Here is a 15221-nt window from a genome sequence, read left to right as displayed (position 1 = left end):
ATCTCGTAATTCCTCTGTATGCAACATTCCACTCCTTACAATCCTAAGTCAACATATTGATCCACCAACACATATTAATATGCACATCACACACTCTGATACGGAGCATCTACAGTTCAAACGGATCATGATAGTGATTACCCTGCTCCTTGCCAGCTCCTATACAGACAGTGAGGTCTCATCTCTCTTAAAGGCAATGGAAGCACATGTGACTCTGTTTGAGGTGTTCTTCACTGAGAAGGACAAACTGTCATGTCCTCCACTGCACAACAGGGATAAGATAAACCTCCTCCAAGGACCCCTTCTGTCTAGAAACTGCACAGAATGTGAAAAGGCCCCATTTGATTATCAAATTAGCACTGGTCTGTGGACAGATATGACAGTAATTGTCCTTCAGGCTTTGAACTGAACAGCACAATCCTCTTATTAACGCTCCTCCTCAGTTATAATGAAGGCAACTCATCTACCACGGTTGAACACAGAAGCAGCCACTTTTAGCAATAGAACAACACTATAATGACATTAATTTATGGAAATATAAGATTCTCACATCCATACAGCAACCAGACATATAAAAAAGGAGGGAGAAAATATGAAATATGAAATGTGGTGGCTGTGTTTAGTCTAGACTAGAGGGTAGCTCCGGGTAACTCATCACTTTGATTCAGGTGGCATTTTCCTTTTTTCACATCATATTGTATGACCTATTTTCGAAATTAAGAAACCAAAATAGGATGAATTATACAATGGGCCACATTAACATACACCTGTGTAAACTTTTCACCTGTTATTAGACCTACAGAAGAAAAGAAAATAACCTAGTAACTAAAATAAATAGGCTACCGCTTAAAACCCCTTTCTCCTAATCTGTATTCCCTATTTAATCGTTTCTTTCTACCTTCCATGATAATAATCCGTAAAAATGTTGCATTGAGCTACTGGGTTGAAAACTAATGGACTTGGCTCGAGGTCGGTGCTGTGTTTGTCATAGCGCATCTCGTGAGCGCCCTCCCAGTAATAAATCAGAAGGCTGTTGCTTCTCTCTCTTTGTTACGGCATAGAAAGCTTGACATCATTCGGCTGTGGTCTACTCTGCTTGAAGCACTTCCGAATTAGCTTTGTTTATATGAATTATAGCCAATTGATAGGCTACTATTTTGCATCGACGTCGTGGATCCATTTGCTGTTCAACCTGCGACATTTCTCAATATCGCCTTTGATCTTCTTCAGTTTACGCCTTGAGAGGGAGCACAAGGTAAAATAAAGCTTGTGGATACGCAGAGAGGTCTTCTGGATGTTGAGCAGGTTTCTATAGGTTTTGAAAATGAAACAATGTTCCATTTATTATCTTAAATATGCAAGTTTGTAAATGTATCTTATTGAGTCAGATTATGGCATCAGCAGATAAAAAAGTACTCTGCTTTTTTTATGTAGCCATAGACTACTGTACATTATGCAGTGCTTTTTGTGACTAATGTGGCTAGAGGTGTAGGCTGTAGGCAGTGTGTCCAATGTTTAACATGTGTTAGTGAATGAAACAAGCATGGAGATGAAGGAAGGATTTGTACAGAGATGCATGAAGTTCAACTCATGATTGGAATTATTGTAGATGTCCTGTGGTGCAATGCACCCAGGTAAGTGTACCAAGTGTGTATGGGTAAAGTACATTACTGGTTTGTATTGCATTTACTCTGCTTGACAGCCCACATGTGTGAGTTATGATTAAGTCATATGGTTGTTAATGTTATAGCTAGGTGTTGTCATAATTTTTGCCAGGGGACACTACAAATATCAAGGTGAGTGTAGACAATGTGCTGCTGACCTCCCATAAAAGATGTGATGAATAACATTACAATACTTTATTTCAGCACATGGTCGTTTGAGGGTGTATGTCATATGCAGCCTAAATGCTGCATTTGGAAAACAAGGATTCCCTATCAAAAAATACATCCAACATCCTCCACCATGCTTGCACCTGACATGGTGGATGGGCAACTCTCTGGTTCCCATTGTGCCATAGCAGGAGTGTCTATTAAGGGGCTCTTTGCCCTTCTGGTCCTGACTCTCCTACTGCCTCCAGGAGCAATGACCAGCTCCAAACCTATTACCTGCCACAAAACCTGTTTGTGCGCTAGCAACATCGTCAGCTGCTCCAAGATGAACCTGACCGGAATCCCCATGGCTCTGCCTCGCTACACCGCTGTGCTGGACCTTAGCTTCAACCAAATCAGTAAACTGAAAGCTGAATGGACCCCGGTCAAGCTCAGCAAGCTGCACAGTCTCCTGCTCAGCCACAACGGCCTCACCTTCCTCTCCTCTGAGGCTTTTCTGTACGTCACATGGCTGCGTTACCTGGACCTGTCCTCAAACGGCCTGAAAATCCTGGAAGAGTTCATTTTCGAGCCCCTGGAGCACCTGGAGGTGCTTTTGCTTTACAACAACCACATCTCCCAGATCGACCGCACCGCCTTCTCGGGCCTCAACAGCCTGCAGAAGCTCTACCTCAGCCAGAACCAGGTGAAACGCTTCCCCTTGGAGCTGGTTAAGGAGAGGAACCGGCTTGAGAAGCTCATACTACTGGACGTGTCCACCAACCGGGTTAAACTCCTGCCCATACAGGAGCTCCAGGTCCTGCCTGCCTGGATCAAGAATGGTCTCTACTTCCACAACAACCCACTGCCCTGCAGCTGTGAGCTGTACAGCATGCTGGCCCGCTGGCACCTCCAGGAGCTCAGCTCCGCCACTGACTTCAGGGACGACCACACCTGTCTACTCCCAGGTACGCAGAAGGAGAAGGTGCTTACCTTGGAGCTTAACAAGGTCCATCTAAATTGCAGTGCTGTGACCATCATAGGTGAGGAGGCCTATCTAGAGCAGGTTTTAAACCTGGGCTGTGACACCAGGCAGAGGGACATGCTGAAGAGCTGGGTCTTGCCCGGCAATGTGCAGGTGTCCTCTGGGAACCAAAGTGCTAGGGTCCTCAGCGACGGCAGTCTGCAGATCGGGCCCCTCACGCTAGAGGACTCTGGGGTCTACACCTGTTACGCAGTGGGGGACTCCCTCAACGAGACTCTGTATGTGACTGTGGAGGTGCACAACACCACTCAGGCTGGAGGGCATGAGGGCATGAAGACGGCTTACACCACGCTGGTGGGCTGTCTGGCCAGTGCGGTGATGGTGCTCATCTACCTCTACCTCACACCCTGTCGCTGCTTCTGCTGCTCAGGCCAGGGCCTGGACAAGAGGGCTCTGGGGGACAGCCTCCACTCTTCCACTGTCAGCGTTTCTCCCACCCATGAGGACACAGGCCCAGAGGGAGGCGGAGGAGGGGGGGGGGCCTTTGATAAGCCTCCTTTCAACAGGCATGTGGCCTTCCCGGACCCAAAGGGCCTGATCGAGCAGAATGGGCGACTGAGCCCATGTGGGGAGGAGGAGGAGGAGTGGCAGGAGGAGGACAGAGGAAAGCAGGGACAGAGAAGAAAGTCAGATGCGGAGTCTCTGAGCTCTGTGTGCTCGGACACCCCTATTGTGGTGTGAGAGGGTGTTTCGCTTCAACTAGAAGATCTTTCACATCAAAACATTTGGGGGAGGGGGAGGATGGGCGACCCAGCTGCCTCAGTAGGACTGTGACTTAATTATTAAGCAGAACGAGGCTATCCACTTCCCATATGCATCAGTTCAGTAGGGCAAGTAGCTTTACGTAGTGGTATTACACTATCTTGTCTTTTATAAGACAAGAACTTTCAACCAAATGAGGATTCATTCTCACTAATTTATTATGTAGCAATCTGTGTTCATCAAATGCTTCAATCTCTATGTTTTAAAATACCAATATTGTTAATGCTTTCCAGTGATAAGGGGCACAAAAACATTACGAGTTGTAACTGAATTCATGTAACCAATAGAAGCAGCATTAAAATCTATTTAATGCAATAGACACAACATTGCTCCAATACATCTGTGCTGCTGTGAAGCCTGGATCACCAGGCTAAGAATAGTCTCTGTCACTTAATCACTATAAGGTGGGGAATGCTAGTGGGACAGTGTGTGCCTGGGACAGAAAGGATATTTGTTAGCAGCCAAGCCCAGTCCTACCAAAGGGAGTTGTTGTGACAATCCACTGAGTACTTCTGGGTATGGGTTCAAGTCCCAAACCAAATGGACAAATGCCTACTGGGCGATCGTCTCATAAACACAGTCAGAAATAGCAGCCAGTAGTACAGCTAATATGCTAGCCCACTTAGCGCCCCTGCCACAGCTGAGCATTGGATGTAAACACAACTCTAGCACAGGAACAACATATACTGTGTCATCCTGTCATTCACTTGTATTGCTAAACAGACACAACTGCACCTAGAAGATTAAGGACGGATGTAGGTGGTATAATACAAAGGTCATTGATATTATGCCAGCAAGATGAGCTTGGGAAAAATGGTCAACAAACAGTCAGATGTTAATTTTACCCATCTGTTTATCAAGATGGTTTGAGCTCTTGTTTTGAAGCTGAACCTTATGATGTAGCTCTGCTCAGTCACCCAGTTGTAAGCTATGGGGTTTTCTTAACGTGCTTCATTAGATATTACCGAACCTTGACTGACAGGTTTTCAACCTGAGTATCTCTGTCCCTCTTAACTTGAAATCAGGTGCCATTGTAATTGAAGTACCTTGATGGAGGCACTTACTGCGGTGCTGTTTTAGAGGGACCTCTTTGAAGACAGACTCCCACCTCTTATGACCATGTACTCAAACCTATAGTATAAGCTGAAAGGCACTTTATTAACTCACAGTAAAGCAGTTACTGAACACAAATACCAAAATATGTGCCACTAACATTTTCAGAGTAGACTTTCTTATGATCCATTCATGTCTATCCATTCTGCCTACTCAGGGTCATATAGTTTCATATGTATGCGTACTACACATTATCCAACTATCACATACTATATATTAATCAGATATTTAATATTATGTATCTCTACAGTATTAATAGTTATGTAAAGATGTTGCAAGATACTGTGGATGAGTTTTTGCATACTAGCCAGATAATGTTATATGAGAATATTATCTTAACCTATACTCTTGTTATGCTTTGAAGACCCTTAAATTAGACAATTTTCTGGCATTGTATGATTGACATGGTCATTTCTGATAGAAGCTATTGGACCTCTGGCTCTTCTGTTTAAAGACTTATCATTTTTTCCAGGTGAAGAAAATGTATAATTTCGGACCAAGCAATGAATTACTTCAAATATGCAAAGAGTAACGTGCGTAGTCTCCTATGATACTCAAAAAGGGAATCAGCTGAGTAATTGTTATTTGTATCTATATGTAAAAGTATTATGTGTCTTTGTTGTAGTCATTTCTCGTGATGTTCTGCGTTTACCTACTGTACGTCTGTGTTACTTACTATATTAAGAATACTTCAATGTCTCTACTCACTGCATATTGTTGGGTCAAGTACAAATGCATTAATCTGTAATGACAATCTTTTGTCAGAATCTCTCCTATGCTCTCAAATGTCTTCCTGTTCATCCACTGTACCTATAGCTGTCAACTGTATTCACAACCTTATAAAGATCCAAGCCAAGAAGTGTGATGATGCTGTGTTTTCTAGGATAGGGGCACTCAAGACATACATAACATGAAGTTGAAACATCTCAATATCTGAATTGATGCTTTATAACAGCCCTCCTTGCAATTTAGTGTTTTCTGTTCTTCTGTGATGTGAGCCTGAATATCAGGCTTCACTGAGCCAAATGGCATGCCACTCCACTGGCTTCTGTTTCTATAATACCCTAATGACATGCACTGTGGTCACTGGGGGATGAAATGCTAGAGCTCACAGATCACTGAGGTGGAAACTCATCTTGCTCGGGAAGCAGTGTGTATTGCACTCATCTGTCCATTTACTTTCTTCAGGCACTGTTTGATGCAAGCTCTTTATTCTTCCTATGTGCACACCATCACGTCCCATATGTCATTTACAGGTAACTCAATAACAGGTCGACTGAAGGAAGGACAGTGTGTTTCTGTGTGCATTTGTGTTTATCACCAACCTGAACTACTGTACTCAATGTCATTATGAATTAAGTGTCCGTCTCTGCAGAAGAAAGTGTAAATGAAGACTTCTACTAGATTAATTAAGAGGACTGGAGAGGGATGTCCAAAAACCCTGTGCATCCCAAATGGCCCGCTATTCCTTATACAGTACACTACTTTGGACCAGGGTCCATAGGGCTCTGGCCAGGGAATAGGGTGCCATTGGGATGCAATCCCTGATTCAGTCACGCCAGATGTCTTATATTACTATATTGACCCTCACCAGCAGCAAAACCATCCAGGTCTTTGTAATTTACATTTTACATTTACATTTGAGTAATTTAGCAGACGCTCTTATCCAGAGCGACTTACAGTAGAGTGCATACATCTTTTATTACATTTTTACATACTGAGACAAGGATATCCCTACCGGCCAAGAGCAGACGCTCTTATCCAGAGCGACTTACAGTAGAGTGCATACATTTTTTTTTTTTTTTACATACTGAGACAATGATATCCCTACCGGCCAAACCCTCCCTACCGGCCAAACCCTTCCTAACCCGGACGACGCTATGCCAATTGTGCGTCGCCCCACGGATCTCCCGGTTGCGGCCGGCTGCGACAGAGCCTGGGCGCGAACCCAGAGACTCTGGTGGCGCAGCTAGCACTGCGATGCAGTGCCCTAGACCACCGCGCCACCCGGGAGATCTGTAATGGAGTGACAAGTTCGATTAAACTGGGTGATTTAAAGCAGCAGATGTTCTGAATGAACAACAATACATTGGTATCCCCCTCTCTCTAAAAAGGACTAGATCATACAGGGTTTATAGTGGATAGATGCTAAGATTACTGCACATTAATGAATGCATGATATTTTCACTGCAAGAGGTCTATGGCCTTGCTGTAACATACTGTACAATATGTATTATTGTCACATATAGTGGTAAAAAATTACACATTTCCATCTTGTAGATATTCAAGTATAGTTTATAATTAGAACCGTTTGACCTGCAGAGGAAATGTAAATACGACCTGAATCCATCTAAGATGACGTGGTTAATGCCAGTCAGTGGCTGCTGATGATGAATGATTGGCATGTGGTTGTATGTGTGTGGACGGAATTCAAAAGAGGATGACTCATCCTTTCTCTGTAAGCCCCCTTCTGACTCAATTAAATGAATAGCAACATATATAGTGTCTATTTGAGTTTCTAGGGGTTGTTATGCCATCTAGTGGGCAGCATTGTGAATTATTGAGCTCAACATACAGTCTGACACCAGAGGAGAACACTCAAGTTTATATGGAGGATGGGACAATAAACAGTTACAACAGTTATCTGGTTAATCTGAATGAAAATCCATTTCAAGTGTCAAACAGACAACACATTTGAAAAACAGCATAATAGACTTAATCAATCATTAATCGGATACAGGTTAACTTTGTTTTATTTGCATAATTGGAACAATTGCATAGTAGTGGAGATTTTTTCATTTTCCATTACCCATGTCTGATGTTCACTTCAGATGTAAACAGAAGTGGAGTGAAGATGGTTGGGCTGGTGAATCTCTCTCAGTCTGAGATGCAGACAGGTATGGTGTCAGGGCACCAGCAAGGTTGTCAGTATCAGTCTGACTCTGGACTCTTTTTAGCCTGGGCCAAGCCCACCCAGTTCTGGTCTCTGTTGAAGACAGTGTAGAACTGCCTCATGAAGACCTCACCCAGAATCCACTGATCATTGTCCCAGGTGCCAAAACCAGTAGTACAGCTGGAGCCATACTGGAGGGAGAAGAGATGGAGTATGACTTCCAGGTGGAAAAGTTTCTCAACATTGTTGACTTCCTTACATTGCAACAATTATTAAATTACCGTAATAGCATTGGCACATCTGTGGTTATTTTAACTGGCATGATTCTTTAAATATCACTAAAATAGTATGATATTGCACTCAAATACATGCTCAAATGGAACATTAGACTACATTTTAGAGCTACTTACTGGGAAAACATAGGTTGATGCTGGGAGAATGAAGCCGAATCCATTGATGTTGAAGGTAATCTCAGGCATGCGCTTTATGTTACTGCAACTCACGATACCCTGTAAAGAAGTGAGGAATGTTTATTTTTTATTTTATCCTGAAAACTTTTACAGAGCCACGTTCATTAGTAACATAAATAATTTCCACCTCAGTTATTAGAAATCTGAAAAACGTAACAAATATCCATTACAAAACTGTGTTCATAAGACTGAGATCCAGTGAAACCCACCTGTTCGCTGAAGGCTCCCACCCAGCCATTGATGTTATTGACGTCCCTGGTAGGCCCTAGGATCTCAGTGGTGCCAGAGTCTACTACAGCTTGGCAGCCTGCTGCACACGCCACAGTATTCCCATTGATAGTAATACTGCAACAAGCAGAGCACATTCAGCAGAGCATCACTATTCTGTAATCATCAACAACAACAGTAGGCCTAACACCAGTGACTGATCATCCTTAATGAGTTTGAACTTGGCTGGTATCTTGTGTGGGGAAATTATCATCTTCAATTCTGTTACACATACACTCACAAACACTAGCCGTCCATAATATTACCTGTCTACAGTGATCTGCCAGTAGCCAGTAGGTTGAGAGATGGGAATCCATTGGATGCTTCCTGTGAAGTAGGAGGGGTCAGTTCCTCCCAGGATTAACATACTGCCATCTACAGAGCTGGGAAGAAGAATTTACATGTTCATCACATAGAAGGACTTAGTAAACATCAGCAGATCATACCCCCCTCGTCCCCGACCCCTCCTCCCAACCGTCTACTTATTCCTCCAATGAAATCTCACCTGGTCAGATAGATGGAGAACAGGTCTTGAGGGATCTTTCCTTGTTTCCAAATATTGTCAAATACAGGAGTACCTCCGTTAATTGACTGCTGGTCGGGGAAGGCCAGGCCCAGAATCCCATCCCATGGTAAGTTATCCAGGAAAGCATCCTCCACCAGACTCAGGCCAAAGATCTGGTTTGTCACATACAAGTCACCGAACTGAGGGGAAAAAACAGTCACACACACACATCCTCTCAAAATGCTGGTGGTGACACATTTCAAAGGCCTAGTGAAGTAAAAAATGCAATTTTCCTATGTTTTATATACACTGAGTGTACAAACATTAGGGGTGCAACTCAATATTAGGAAGGTGTTCTTAATGTTTTATACACACTTTGAGGTTGGAATAATAGTGTTAAATTGTGAAAATTATGATAATGCCCTTTTAGTGTAAGAGCTGTTGGAAAATACATTTCTGCCTGTTTTGTTGGGATGGAGTTATGGCCTGCCTGGTGACGTCACCAGGCATTAAATTAGTTAATAGGCCAATAAGAAAGAGTCCCAAATAACAGCTAGTTTTCAGTTTTCCCCTCCCTACTCAGACCAATATCAGAAAGTCCTGGCAAAAGTCTTGCTTGAGAAATTGCTCTTTGTTAAGAAGCTATTTTTGTTTCTTTTTGACAATTTTTATTGAAAACAGTCACAGTAAGGTACTTCATTGTTACCCAGAAATGATTTGATATTGAGATGAAAATTGCTAAATTGTACCTTTAAGAATGAAAAGTTGTAGGGGAGAGTGGGGTAAGTTGATTCAAAGGGGTAAGTTGAGCAACCTTTGTTTCTAGGAAACCATACACAAAATGTATAATTTGACCAAATATTTAGGAAGAGGTCATCATTTCAAGTTAGGTCCAAAAAACAGATTTTCATCAAGTCAAATTAATTTGTGTTAGAGGTTTCATGATGCTTGTAACTAAACCAAAGTAGATATTTTTTTAACGATTGTTCTATACATCAGTTTGGGTCTCTATAAGCTTCAATGTGAGGTCCTAAACTTAGCATGAAAGTGCAGTGTAGCTGTGTGGACTAATATAGTCTAAATGTTTGCCTTGGGTTAAGTTGAGCCAATTGCCATGGGGTAAGTTGAGCCGATGGTTGAGCCAATGGCAAGTTCAGCAAATTGAAGTATTTTCTTCTCAGTGTTAAAAAAGTATAAAGTGTTTGTTAGGTCTTAAGCCAGTGTTAAAATATGCTTAAAATAATAAAAAGTCAAAAAAGCGATTGTGTTGAATTGTGTTTGGGAAATAAAAAAGTTAAACTTGGTTTTAAAAAGGTAGTGGTAATATTTAATTTAGTCCAGAAATGTGAGTGTCATACTGAGAGTACATATAGTGTTACATTACCAATGTTGGAGAAAGTAAATAGATATTTCTGTTTCTCACTTTTACGGTGTCATATCCCACATCCCCTGTCATGTAACCAGTGACATATTGGATGGAGAAAGTCTCTGAGCTGGGCTGGAATGTGGAGGATGCTGTATTGTTGAACCTGGCATGGTTGTCTGGTGAGGGTGGGAGGGAGAGAGGAATAGACATGATTTAAATCAACATTTTTAACAAAGAATCAAAGGATAAAATGTCATGTTTAGATACAGTTCCACAACTAGTTACTATTTCATTGTTTCCCGGTTGTGTATTTTAGTATCCCTGTCATCAATGTGTGTCCATACTCACTGCAGGCCTGGCTGCTGCTGCAATGGACAGAGGGCACCCACAGGTCAGCAGAGCCCGTGTCAAAGAGAACCTTGAACGACTGAGGGGGAGTACCGATGGCGATGACTCCGTAGTATGTCGACTGTGTGAGACAGTCAAGGGAGAAAGACAGAGAGATTCGTGAGATGATATGATGAATGTTTCAGCCAGACACTTGAGTAAGCCTAAGCAGTCACCAATGGAGAGTATAGCTAGGTGCACTCACCTCTGGATAGTAGATCATGGGCACCATGGCACCACCCGCCCTGCTGTTAAACTTGGCTCTGGGGTTGTAGCGATACTTCCTCTTGTACTCTTCATACAGACCCTTCTCCTCCAGAGTCTGCCTGGCTGACTTCCCCTTTATCAGAGGAATCCTGGGCCACAGAGTGGACATCTCTAGTTTAGCATCAGATAATATAACACTACTGCAATCTCTATGACTCAGAGGAACAGTCTCAAAACGGTCTGATGCTGCAGTTAGAAAACTGATTTCCTTTCACTTTAGTTTCAGCATTTTTAAAAGCTACCCTCATGTTTCTCTCAACAACACAATACCCTACAGAAATCTGCGATGATATAAGGTGCAAGAAATGAAATACATTATATATTTTATTTAATGAATGATGGTACTTACTTGAGAAGGCACTCAGAAAGGGTCACTAAGGCAAACAGCACAACAGCCAACTTCATCTTGTCTGATCAGTTACCTGGGAGTACAGTACATTGGACTGGCTATACCCTGGCCTTTTTATACACTGTGTGTTTGGACAGTGTTCATTATTCCCAGCATTTACCACTCATATAGTTCTGCCATATACTGTACAATGCAGTGATAAGAAACCACTTAATGGCTATAAGAACAGACTTAAATAGGTAAATAAATCAGATAAGGGGAACAAAAAAGATTTGAGACAAGTTCACCCGAAACCTTTCAAACAAAAACACAACATATACAATCATTTTATATTTATTGTTCATTATCAATCATTCGATAAGAAAACATTTCATCAGTGTTTGTCCTCGAGATTGAATAGAAATTGATCTTGTATCCATTCCTCAAATGACAAAACATTTTGAAATAAAAGGGTTTAAAAACAGTATCAATTATATCATTTCAATAGTATCTTTTTTTATAGAATAAGTATTGATTTATGATCCTGCCTTTAGACAGGGCAAACAAAGGTAGGAGCAGTGCGTGCCCACTTCAATGCTTTATGCCAGAGGCATATCAGTTCTTAGTGCGTATAAATGTAGCCTAGGTCTTGTTACAGGTTATTAACTAGCCCACATATGACGTACTGTATCAGTTTATCTGACTCAGCCTTTCTCACAAAGATTTCTGTAAAAGCTATGGGGTTATGTTGACTTTTTAGAATAATAGCATGTAACATATTGGAGTCTGTACTAAGGCTGTGACAGTCATGAAATTACACCAGCAGATGATTGTCAAACAAATTACAGACAGTCTCATGGTAATTGACAGTTAATTAACATAAACACATTTAGCATCTCCTGGCTTCCAGGCACAGCCTACAAGCCACTAATACAGACCTTTGGAACACCTACATTTAAAAAAAGTATAATAAATCCATGTAATATAGCCTACACCAACACAATAAAGCCATTATTTATTTTAGATAGGTCTAAAGAAACATGATATGAAGAAAATGTAGTCTATTTCAGAAGAACAGAATAGCATACTCTGAGTTGTCCTTATGTTAGGCAATGATCTGGCTATGCCATATGGCTGTGGGCTACACTAGTTAATTTGGCAGACAAGATTTGCTTAGAATTCCGTGGCATTATTTTATAGTATGAAGATTACAATTGAACAAAGCTGAATAAAATAGAAAGGATATTTTCTCCAAACAATTTGAGGGAGTGGCACATGCAGCTATTCTGTGTTGAGCGTTAATAAAGAAACAGGTACTCCTATATGCTTCATTTAGAGTTATGTATGTAACTTTAGTTGTGATACAAACGTTGGGCTATATGTTTTGATTTTTAATACATTCCAAGGCTGTATGATGCGACTCTAGTGATGATTTGAAAAAAGTAGCATGAAAGGCATAAGCTCAACAAAAAAAAATAGCGCAGGCTGTACACACTTCTTACTCACAGGCTACAAGTGAAGAGAGACATCGGGATGCAACTGCACGCAATCCTTATCCAATTATGAGGCGCATATTGAAGATATTGTAAGAAATGTCCACATTTACTTTTCATCAGCCAAACAAGATGAGTAGGCCTAACAAACAGCAAAAGCACAAGCCTATGTAAATCTACTATCCCCCATAGTACAAAAGTTGACCTATTCTATTCTGTGCAATAAATAAATATTCCAAACATAGTCTGGGAAAGTTGTGGGATACAAAAGATCCCAAATTAATACAACCACTAGAATCAACTAAACTATTTTAAAAACTGTTAGGGCGCATGAACCGCTAGCGGGTCACCTAAGACCAGATCCGGTGAAATTGCAGAGTGCAAAATTCCAAACAATAACCAGTATGCTAAAGAAGTTAAGCAATGAGGCTAACGCAACAAATGTTGATAAACTATTAGGCTATTTCTTCACATTTTAAGCGCAGCAATGCGCACATGGCAGTAAGCTATAAACGCGAATGTTCCATTCTCAAAGTTGACTGACCACAAATGTGATTATGCATGTAATTATTTTATTATAAAGGTGCATTTTTATGGTATGATCTTCCCCAAACTTGAAACACACATGCTGCGTATGTATGCCAGTTAGGCTCTACCCCCGTGGTAAAGCGGACTAATGTGCTTAATTTTAAGAAGTTATTTGGCCACCTTAGATGTGATACAAACCTTATCAAAACATATAGGCGTATGGGCTAGATTACATGAGTTGTGCAACTATCATTTCAAAAAGTCACCAAAAAAAGCATGCGCTGTTTCTTGCCTTACTGCACAAGCTGGCCATCATTCACAAGTGAGAATATATAATTCACAAGTTATAGGCTAATATTGTCACCCATCATACTATTCTTGATTTAAACGTGTCTTTACACACAGTACCAGTCAAGTTTGGATACACCTACTCATTCAAGGGTTTTTCTTTATTTGTACTATTTTCTACATTGTAGAATAATAGTGAAGACATCAAAACATGAAATAACACATATGGAATCATGTAGTAACCAAAACAAAAATATATTTTATATTTGAGATTCTTCAAAGTAGCCACCCTTTGCCTTGATGACAGCTTTGCACACTCTTGGCATTCTCTCAACCAGCTTCATGATGAATGCTTTTCCAACAGTCTTGAAGGAGTTCCCACATATGCTGAGCACTTGTTGGCTGCTTTTCCTTCACTCTGCGGTCAAACTCATCCTAAGCCATCTCAATTGGGTTGAGGTCGGGTGATTGTAGAGGCCAGGTCATCTGATGCTGCACTACATCACTCTCCTTGGTCAAATAGCCCTTACACAGCCTGGAGGTGTGTTTTGGGTCGTTGTCCTGTTTAAAACTAATAATAGTCCCACTAAGCGCAAACCAGATGGGATGGCGTATCGCTGCAGAATGCTGTGGTAGCCATTCTGGTTAAGTGTGCTTTGAATTCTAAATAAATCACTGATAGTGTCACCAGCAAAGCACCCCCACATCATCACACCTCCATGTTTCACGGTGGGCACCACACATGTGGAGATCATCTGTTCACCTACTGAGTCTCACAAAGATACGGCGGTTGGAACCAAAAATCGGACTCATCAGACCAAAGGACAGATTTCCACCGGTCTAATGTCCATTGATCGTGTTTTTTGGGCCCAAGCAAGTCTCTTATTGGTGTCCTTTAGTAGTGGTTTCTTTGCAGCATTTCGACCATGAAGGCTTGATTTCACAGTCCCCTCTGAACAGTTGTTGTTGAGATGTGTCTGTTCCTTGAACTCTGTGAAGCATTTATTTGGGCTGCAATCTGAGGTGCAGTTAACTCTAATGAACTTATCCTCTGCAGCAGCGGTAACTCTGGGTCTTCCTTTCCTGTGGCGGTCCTCATGAGAGCCAGTTTCATCATAGCGCTTGATGATTTTTGCGACTGCACTTGAAGAAACTTTCAAAGTTCTTGAAATGTTCCGGATTGACTGACCTTCATGTCTTAAAGTAATGATGGACTGTCGTTTCTCTTTGCTTATTTGAGCTGTTCTTGCCAATATGGACTTGGTCTTTTGTATACCTTGTCACAACTGATTGGCTCAAACACATTAAGGAAAGAAATTCAACAAATGTATAAGGCACACCTGTTAATTGAAATGCAATCCAGGCGACTACCTCATGAATCTGGTTGAGAGAATGTCAAGGATGTGCAAAGCTGTCATCAAGGCAAAGGGTGGCTACTTTGAAGAATCTCATTAAAAAATATATTTGGATTTGTTTAACACTTTTTTGGTTACTACATGATTCCATATGTGTTTTTTCATAGTTTGGATGTCCTCACTATTATTCTACAATGTAGAAAATAGTAAAAATAAAGAAAAACCCTGGAATGAGTAAGTGTGTAGACTTTTGACTGGTACTGTATACTAAATAATGTGTGAAATTTGTTTTGATTTAGAATGAACCATTATCATGCACTGGCCTCGAAACGGGGGAAAAAAT

At 41.3% G+C, this 15221-nt stretch overlaps 2 protein-coding genes across 2 annotated transcripts; one reads left to right on the top strand and one right to left on the bottom strand.

Moving 5' to 3' along the window:
• Nucleotides 1-1162: 1162 nt before the first annotated feature.
• On the top strand, nucleotides 1163-4087 carry LOC111970073 (amphoterin-induced protein 1-like). Its single transcript, XM_023996574.2, has 2 exons — nucleotides 1163-1255; nucleotides 1869-4087. Exon 2 carries the CDS (start codon nucleotides 1897-1899, stop codon nucleotides 3535-3537), a length of 1641 nt encoding a protein of 546 aa, XP_023852342.1. The 5' UTR covers nucleotides 1163-1255; nucleotides 1869-1896; the 3' UTR covers nucleotides 3538-4087.
• A 3379-nt stretch (nucleotides 4088-7466) lies between these two features.
• LOC111970071 (pepsin A) lies at nucleotides 7467-11363 on the bottom strand. The gene is made up of 9 exons (XM_023996573.2): nucleotides 11236-11363; nucleotides 10825-10975; nucleotides 10581-10701; nucleotides 10290-10408; nucleotides 8867-9066; nucleotides 8628-8744; nucleotides 8304-8439; nucleotides 8035-8133; nucleotides 7467-7815 (listed from the first exon to the last, which is right to left on the bottom strand). Exons 1-9 carry the CDS (start codon nucleotides 11289-11291, stop codon nucleotides 7663-7665), a joined length of 1152 nt encoding a protein of 383 aa, XP_023852341.1. The 5' UTR covers nucleotides 11292-11363; the 3' UTR covers nucleotides 7467-7662.
• Between the last annotated feature and the right edge of the window lie 3858 nt (nucleotides 11364-15221).

This window comes from Salvelinus sp. IW2-2015, linkage group LG11 (assembly GCF_002910315.2).
Source record: "Salvelinus sp. IW2-2015 linkage group LG11, ASM291031v2, whole genome shotgun sequence".
Lineage (NCBI taxonomy): Eukaryota > Metazoa > Chordata > Actinopteri > Salmoniformes > Salmonidae > Salvelinus > Salvelinus sp. IW2-2015.
The sequence above is the reverse complement of the archived record's forward strand: the minus strand, read 5'-3'. Positions and strand labels throughout refer to the sequence as shown.

Excerpts from the sequence above, each read along its gene's own strand:
- LOC111970073 (XM_023996574.2), top strand. The coding sequence starts at position 1,897 with ATGCAGCCTAAATGCTGCATTTGGAAAACAAGGATTCCCTATCAAAAA.
- LOC111970071 (XM_023996573.2), bottom strand. The coding sequence starts at position 11,291 with ATGAAGTTGGCTGTTGTGCTGTTTGCCTTAGTGACCCTTTCTGAGTGC. Across the intron at positions 10,702-10,824 it reads CCATGATCTACTATCCAGAG|TCGACATACTACGGAGTCAT; the intron begins GTGAGTGCACCT and ends TGTCTCACACAG. Across the intron at positions 9,067-10,289 it reads TGGGATATGACACCGTAAAA|TTCGGTGACTTGTATGTGAC; the intron begins GTGAGAAACAGA and ends TTTTCCCCTCAG.